Raw genomic sequence first — 8,843 nt, 5'->3', positions numbered from 1 at the left:
GGGAGAGAGATTTTGAATGGTTGCCAATCTGGTGAACGCTTCTGCTGTCTGGCTGTTCCAGTGGTGTACAGTTACTTAAGTAATACTTTAAAGGTCTTTTACTTAAGTCGTTTTTGGATTTGTCTACTTTACTATTTATATTTTGGACACTTTTATACTATCACTAGATCCTAAAGAAAATAATGTACTTTTTTCTCCATACATTTTCCCTCACACCCAAAGTACTCGTTACATTTTGAATGCTTGCCAGGCACAGGAAAATGGTCAATTCAACACGACTTATCAAGAGAACAACCCTGGTTCATCCCTACTGTCTCTGATCTGGTGGACTCACTGAAACACATGCTTCGTTTATAAATTATGTGTTGGAGTGGCCCCTGGCTATCTGTAATATATGTAAAAAAACAAGAAATGGTGCCTTCTGGTTTGGGCTTAATATAAAGTCAATTTGAAATTATTTAACTTTTGATACTTAATTTACTTAAGTATTTTAAAAATTCATTCTTATACTTATATCAAAACTACTTTTATAGACTTTTACTCAAGTAGTATTTTCAGGGTGACTGTTCATTTTTACTTGAGTCATTTTCTATTAAGTTATCTTTCAAGTATGAACATATTGGGTATCTTTTCCCCCACTGGCTGCTCCAATGTGAAGTCTTGTACAGAACCTCTCTCTCCTGGCAGCTGAGTGTCAGGAGGAGCGATTTCTCTGTCTTTTTCTTCTTTTTCTTCATCTTTTGTTGGAGAGAAAGAAGCAGCCTGTTGAGAATGGATTTCAGATTGTCCCTTAAGACCAACTGGAGGAAGGAACGCGGTGTTAAGCCAGGGTACGGACTGGTTCGCCTCACATATACAATAGTATTGTTTCAAGGAAAAGAGGATCAGGTTGTTGTTTGGTTTGGGACGTTGGAAAGACTGGTTCACTTATGACGTTAAAATACGCTCTCATTCGGCTCTCTTCTTGATATTGAGGCAGATAATGATGGACTTTAATCTCAATAAGCTTTTATTTTGTATTTTAGTAGAGGAACATGAGAGTCCACATTTTTGGTTGGCATCTGTTTGTCGTTCTTTGTCCGCTGCTGCTGGCTTTGTTGTTCTAGGAGTTTCAGGGTTACTTCAAAACACAATCCACCACTCCTTTCAAAGGGTCAGGATAAAGTGGGCAATCTGATGGAAATCTGGCATCCCATGTTTTTCCCTAACATATTCATATCTGGTTTTCTGATGGGCCCCCAGTTTGTGTTGTGAGTGAGTGGTGTGTGTCTGTCTCCCTCCCCGGTAGTACCTGTCTACAGCTGTATCTGATGTTGCTGTTCCCATAGAGATCTTAAAATGATTAGATATAGTGATTCTAATATGTAATTCATGGTGTTTGTCTCCCTCTCTGCAGTACCCTGTCCAGCTGTTATGCACGCGGTGGTGGCTCTGCTCTATCCTTTCCTGGCAGCACACCTTCATCCCGTCCTGCCTGCCTCCATGGTGGACATCGTCTGCTGCCCAACACCCTTCCCTGGTGGGGCTCCTGTCCAGCTCACTGCCAAACTGAAAGACCTGCCCCTGTGGAAGAGGTTGGTACTTCATTTTCCCATCTTCTCTCTCTCTGGCTTTTCATCTTTGTCTCCCACTGTCTTGCTTTTCTTAGAGCCAGGTTTAATGTATTGGCTCTTAATTTCCTCCTCATTTCTGCGCCTCTGATTTTGTTAGCATGAAGGCTACAGATTAGAAAGCTATTACCACTGTCACATTCCATCTCTCTGTTAAACTTGGGCTGGGGAGGTGGCCTTCCTGTTCTGGTCAGCAAGTAAAAACGCCCACAACAACCTACAGTATATTACACCAGTCAATTACCCTGCTTGTTTTCATTAAACATTTACCCAATGAGGGACTTATATTTCTGAAGAGAATTGCGTAGGTATGTTGATCCTCTTGGCTGATTGGTGCAGCCATGGGACCAGATTCAGAAGCATCCGGATATACAGTAACTGGGACCATCTCACGAGACCAGCTATCATGGTGCTCCTCCCAACCTCCCTCAGAGACCCAGGACCACCCCTGGGTTCAGGATGAAACCACACTCTCATGATGACTGTCACAGGCATTCTTTAAAAGAATGCTGGACCTTCCAGTGATTCAGAGCAATTTTACCCTCAAACGTTTTTTTTAACGTTTATTCATTCAAGCACTCATACCAGAAATCGTTCTAAATCAGACTCATGTTAAAGTCACAGTCACACATTGAGAAATAGCATTGTGTTTTCGAAAGATCGGGTCAAACTTGAATTCTCTGAGCGCTGAGTGTAATATGACCCGTTTCCTCTGTTTTGCTGCCATGGACACTGTAGGCTCCCAGTATTGAGTATTAGAATTCAAGCCATGAGCTTCCTAGTATTGAGCTGTCAGAGTCCACACACGGTGTGAGGCCTGCTATAATTGCCTGTTCAGAGCTGTCCAGCAGTCTCGCTGTGGTCAAAGCCTGACAGGACGTTGACCTGCAGCAGTTTTGTCACCAATTACAGAGGGAGGAGGGAAAGAAGACGTGTCTGCTTCTCTGCTCTCCCAGCTGGACTGTTCTGTTCTGTTCTGCAGCATTCTTGGAACGGTGCACTGATTTGCCAAGGCAGAGTGGAAAGAGGTGGAAATCACTTGAATCGATCCTTGTTAAAGTAGCAACTTCTCCTCCAGCCTCAACGTGCTGTAGTGTGGCTGACCCTGACCTAAACCCCCCAGTGAATGTGGCCTTGGCAGTTGGCAGCTGCTGCAGCCTGCAGGGCCCATGCCAGGGCAGCCTCAGACCTCAGCTCTGGGGTCCTGGCCCCAGTAGGGAGGGAGAGAGGGAGGTTCTGGCTCTCAATAAAAGCCTGGCAGGAGAAGCCATCAGGCCTCTTAAAGCCCAGCTCTCTGCTATTAACACAGTTAGTCCGAGTCAGCAGCATCTGCCCTCAGCCCATGGTATGAGTGAAAAGACCATCTTACCCTGTCTGTCATATTTAACACAAGGCTTTTAATGGCCTGTCAACAGTATATGTTGTCTGTTTACATCTGTCTTGATGTTGCTGATCAACTCAATAAAAATTCCCCAAGTATGTTTTGCTGCTTTTAAAGATCTCGTTTTAACACTGGTATAACACTTCCAACTTCTGGAAGAGCTTGTCTTTCTCTTGATGGAGAGTTTGATTTATTTGTAGAGGGCATTGGTATTCACTTTAAGCCACTGTATGCACATGGAGGAAGCCTGGATTTGATTGAAGATTCCTAAATGTGATCGACCACCTTGATTCTGTCTTATGTAGCAACATTTTAAATGGTGTTTTTTACATTGGATAAAGTAGAGCCTCTGCGGTAGAAAATTGTATATCATACACTCCAGTTGTGGTACAATGGGAAAGTAATTCTGCTTGAAAGTCGATAAACTTGTATCCCCACTTTTGAGAAAATGGCCATTGAATGTTTTGGTACACCTACTGGAGAGCTCTCCTTTGTCTATACCCATTCAGCATTGTTCACACCCTCTTAATCCTTAACCGCACCCATCTCTTTAAGGATTCACATGTAAGGCCATGTGCTAAACAGAGTGACTAGTTTAGTAAACAACCAAAGATTTCATGACTAAAAGTGATAAAAGTAGTAGCCTACACAAAAATAATTTACCTCCAGGTAAAAATACACTTTATCTAGTCCTTGGCCTATATCCTAATCTGACTTTGGTGCAGGTCATGTTGTTCTTCTGGTAAACACACACATGCGCAGGATACAAAAGGTGTAAACGGTACAGTGAAATGGTTACTTGCATAGTAGCAATATCAAAAACAGAAAGTGTCTAGATAAAAATATTTTAGAATTATTAGATGACACTTACGCGACACACTTGTCTAAATTGATGGGTCATGTGAAGGAAATGCTATAACCACCCCCCAGCCACATCTAGCTAAGTGGATGGGTCACTATTGTCTAGAAATACAATAGATGGCCGCAATCACCCCCAGACATACCTGGCTAGCTTGATGGGTCATGTAATCATCTGGTGAAGTGGAGTCCTTTGTTTAGACATGTAGCTATCTAGCTAAACAATGAACCGGAATAATCCCAACTCATACTACTACCAATACAAACATTCTCATAGCCTTAGTATGAATCTGCAGGTAGCTTAAGCTAACCAACAAGGTTCAATGTTCGCTAGCTAACATTAGGCTATAACTAGTAGTGCAAATGGTTTTGTGATTCAAATAATATTACTATACCTATCATACAAGTAACATTAGATAGCGAGCCCGCAAGCTAACTCTCGCTAGCTAGCGAACAGTATGCTTTAATTTGCAATGAAAACCAATTTCTGACAAAATTAGAAATGTATAATATCTGAAGATGTAGCTAGATTCTTACTTGTATACATGGATGAACGCTTCACGGCAGACTGGAACCGTTTAACTCTGTTTTGTTTGTAGGTACATATTGTTTGGCCAGTATTGTGTCAAGTCACTCCGGTTCACACGGTAAACTACTTTCGGCCTGTGCAGAAAGTAGCCCATCACTTTTTCCAACTGATCTGTTGATAGCTCCCGCTAAATTCAGGGCATCAATGTTGTTGAGAAAAGTAGCATAACTTTTGCAGTTCTCGATGGCTAACCTTATATCTTTCAAAAACGGTGAGGTAGAAAGGACTATCAACACATGCTGAACAGCTCAAGTTATAGACAGAAGCAAGCTACATGTCAGACCAATCCAAACTCATCTCTCAGCATGTCCAGCCCATCCATTATATCAGCCAATCATGGCTAGCAGGATGGCTCCCGTGGCTAAACCAACTAGGCTCGTAATTTAACAATTTTATTTGTATTTACAGATGGAATACAAGTTTGTTATTAAGGCACATGAAAGTTCACATGTTCCAGAAGGCATTTCTGCCCAAAAACAAATTTTGATAAACAATGAATGTTTATGTTCAAATGCCTCTCCTGTCAAGTAGTGACGTGCGACATACGCCTAGTTTCCTGAAATGACTCACAAATATGTGACTTGTTTGTTTCCTTTGCAGGCTTTGATGGTGGACCTGGGAACTGACCGCTTCCTCAGACAGGTTGGTCTCAATTCTCCAGTACCTCACCGTAACAAAGACCAGAACGTTTATTGTAATATAATATGGACTAATCTTTTGATATTCTTGTTTATTGTCGCTAATTAAATTGTTATGCGTGTGTATAGATGGATGATGAGGCCTCGCTGTTGCCACGGAAACTCCAGTCTGCTCTTGAGCTAACTCTGGAGCAGAGGAATGACATCATCAATCAGGACTCTGACAGCGAGTCAGACGAAGGTGAACGAGGGACACATCATCACTCTCTACTAAACCAGATGTTACGAGTGTAAATTAGGACAACAGAGCACTGGCCATGTTTCAACCCTGTGAACAAGAACATGTACAGCACATGTCTGGGAGCAATACACTGTCTGTGGAGTGATGAGAACTCCTGGAATGGGTGATTCACCTCACTGAATTGAAGGTTACTGGTGTTCAGAACCTAGTGTTTGTTTAATGTTACGTATGAATACACAATATCAGTCAAACATCAACTCTAAATAACTCTTGTGTCATTCCCACAAATGTTATAGGCCCTACTTGATTCTCAAGCACAATTCTCAAGCATGTAGTTTGTGTTGCTTCTTTCTAGATGTATTGAACATGTATTAAGTGTGTTTCAGTTTCAGCATCATAATACTAACCTATCCTGTTTCGTCTGTTTCTGTAGAGTGTAACTCCTTGAACAGCCTGGTGTCAGAGGCCTTCATCCGTTTCTTTCTGGAAACCATCGGCCACTACTCCCTGTTCCTCACCCAGAGCGAGCGAGGAGAACGCAGTTTCCAGCGCGAGGCCTTCCGCAAGTCTGTGGCCTCCAAGAGCATCCGTCGCTTCCTGGGGGTCTTCATGGAGTCCCAGATGTTTGCGGGGTTCATCCAAGACCGGGAGCTGCGGAAATGCCGGGCCAAAGGTAGAGCAAACTTACAATGACCCTGTTAATCCACCCTACACAACAGTCTGTAATATGGTCCTGTCTACTTGTTAAGAGATAATAACGTTATGTGTGTCCTGTCCTCTTAAAATGGATTCATTGTAGTTCATCATAATACAAATAATATGTAAACTGTAATGATTGGTAGAAATGCTCTTTAGAGGTAGGCTCTGCCACCCCTCACTTTTCTGCCAATGTAGTCCAAAATCCCTAATGGGATCTTCTCAATCCCGTGCTGGTACGGCCCTCTCGTTGACAGCGGTTCTAGCTGGGTATTCAGTGCCATCTCCTGGCCACATAGTGAAGGGTATTTCACCCCATACCAAAACATGCTTTCTCTGATATACTGCACTGTAACATTACCTCACAATATAACATTAATAATGTAATAATGTTAATAATTACCAGTGGTGGAAAAAGTACCCAATTGTCATACTTGAGTAAAACTATAGATACCTTAATAGAAAGTTACTCAAGTAAAAGTAAAAGTCACCCAGTAAAATACTACTTGAGTAAAAGTCTAAAAGTATTTGGTTCTAAAAATACTTAAGTATCAAAAGTAAATGTAATTGCTAAAATATACTTAAGTATCAAAAGTAAAAGTATAAATCATTTTAAATTCCTTCTATTAAGCAAAGCAGGCAGCACCATTTTCTTGTTTTTAAAATGTATGGATAGCCCTGGGCACACTCCAACACTCAGACATCATTTACAAAAGATGCATTTGTGTTTAGTGAGTCCAGATCAGAGGCAGAAGGGATGACCTTGTGTTGTCTTGATAAGTGTGTGGATTTGACCATGTTCCTGTCCTGCTAAGCATTCAAAATGTAACAAGTACTTTTGGATGTCAGGTAAAATGTATGGAGTAAAAAGTACATTATTTTCTTTAGGAATGTAGTGAAGTAAAAGTAGTCAACAATATAAATAGTAAAGTACAGATACCCCAAAAAACTACTTAAGTAGTACTGTAAAGTATTTTTACTTAAGTACTTTACACCACTGGTAATTACCTAATGTTATTCTGTCATTCTGTTGTGTTTCTGTCAGGACTCTTTGAGCAGAGGGTGGAGCAGTACCTGGAAGAGCTACCAGACACAGAGCAGAGTGGAGTGAACAAGTTCCTCAAAGGGCTAGGTGAGTTCTCAAATAAAATAGAATCTGCACTTAAAACAAATATTTCCCCTCAACAGACCTTACCTGTCCACTTTACCACTGGGAAAAATTGTAACCTGGCTTAAAATGTAGGATGATACAAAGTTTTGTTCTAAAAGAAGCCTATTCACATTTGGCCATGATGTAGTAATGAGCACCATGTTGTCCAGGGTTCCCCAACTGGTGGAATTTGAAATAGATTTTTTATTGTTGGACATAAAAGACTGTAAAAACACCAGTAAATCAGCTACAAGTGATTTTAATTTTGGAAATACATTCCAAACTATTCCCATGCACTATAAAGATATATATGTTATCGTATACAAATATAAACAAGGTTCAAAATTATTATGTTTTAGTCAAATATTATATATGTTTGGGCTTTTTGCGGTCAATCTGCAGTCTACAATTTATTTGTAATTATGTTCCGGCCACCTAATCATCCGCTCAAGAAAAAATCAGCCGCGGCTGAATGTAGTTGATGATCCCTGATGTAGTCTAAAACTGGGATTCCATCCGAGGCACTATATCATTTCCCTGACAATCACGGAGATCACACTCACAGTAAACACTGCAGATATCGGCTCAATTGGAAAATTTTATTGAAGTGTGTTAAAAAAAAAAATACGTGACGTGAATAGTTCTTACTTGCATTTTGTTTGTGTCTTTTAGGAAGTAAAATGAAGTTTCTTCACAAAAAGAACTGAGGAAACCTGCTACTTAATAACCAAATACCGGAGCATGAAAGCTTGTTCTACTGCAAACAGAAGATCTGATACACCCAAAACCCTGTATTTTATTGACTTGTTTGTCTTTCAAAAACATCAATGAAATGTCAATATGTTGTACATATTTCACTGTAAACTGGCTGTGATACCCTCCAATGTAGCTTGATTGTTAGGTGTCTGGTACCTTTAATTGTGAGGTTAGTTACAGTAGGACGGTACAGAGTGAATGTGCCTTTGTTTCTGAGTAACCACTGACATTAAAGCATACTTGAGAAGAACATGATCAGACTGAGTGAGTGAATGCATGCTGATGTATGGTGGATGTACAGTTACTATGTTTTGTAGTGTAGATCATCATTGTCCTGTCTATTTGCTGAATGAGAGCTGTAAATTCCACACCTGGTTGGGAGGATTTGTACATGCTTTAACACATGAATAAAGTGATTGTAAATGTTTAAAACATGCATTGCTTTGTAAAATTCAGTAATTAAACACAAAAGACTTCAAATGATTGGATTCTTTGAACTTTTTTATGTGTTACTGTTCTGAAGAAACAGAACTTCATCAGCACTTACAGGAAGCGAGGTCGGTGAACAAGATCATTGTTCCTCTTTAGGTGGAACCCAGGTGGCTCTGTACAGACAGGGAGGTTGGTTCACACATTTTAAAGAAGTCAAACACTCAAAACAGATTTGAGTGCTGCAAGATGACAGTAAGCTTCCAAGTCAGCAGAGCTGATAAAAGCATGGCAGTGACAGCCACTGGAGTGATGTGTGAGGACATAATTAGGTTACTGGCAGCATGTGGTAGCTATGTGTGCCTTTTGGGATTCCACCCCACCAACTACACAGTTGGGTGCTGTGGGGGACTTGTCATTGAGTTGTCAGACATTTTGGCAATGAATGAAACAACAATCTGGAATTGAATAATGTGAGTAACTTGTCGATTTCGG

General features: G+C 40.7%; 1 protein-coding gene across 1 annotated transcript in view; it reads left to right on the top strand.

The window, feature by feature from the left end:
* LOC112073697 (DENN domain-containing protein 2B-like) overlaps positions 1 to 8,402 on the top strand; it is a gene marked incomplete at its 5' end in the record, with an annotated part of 16,544 nt that extends 8,142 nt beyond the window's left edge. Inside the window, 7 exon segments of the mRNA XM_070440255.1 lie at positions 1,397 to 1,412; positions 1,414 to 1,578; positions 4,991 to 5,080; positions 5,206 to 5,317; positions 5,751 to 5,990; positions 7,059 to 7,145; positions 7,836 to 8,402. Coding sequence (XP_070296356.1) covers positions 1,397 to 1,412; positions 1,414 to 1,578; positions 4,991 to 5,080; positions 5,206 to 5,317; positions 5,751 to 5,990; positions 7,059 to 7,145; positions 7,836 to 7,870 — 745 coding nt within the window.
* Positions 8,403 to 8,843: the final 441 nt, after the last annotated feature.

Source organism: Salvelinus sp. IW2-2015, unplaced genomic scaffold (assembly GCF_002910315.2).
Source record: "Salvelinus sp. IW2-2015 unplaced genomic scaffold, ASM291031v2 Un_scaffold2338, whole genome shotgun sequence".
NCBI classification, from domain to species: domain Eukaryota; kingdom Metazoa; phylum Chordata; class Actinopteri; order Salmoniformes; family Salmonidae; genus Salvelinus; species Salvelinus sp. IW2-2015.
This window is presented reverse-complemented; position numbering and strand designations above follow the sequence as displayed.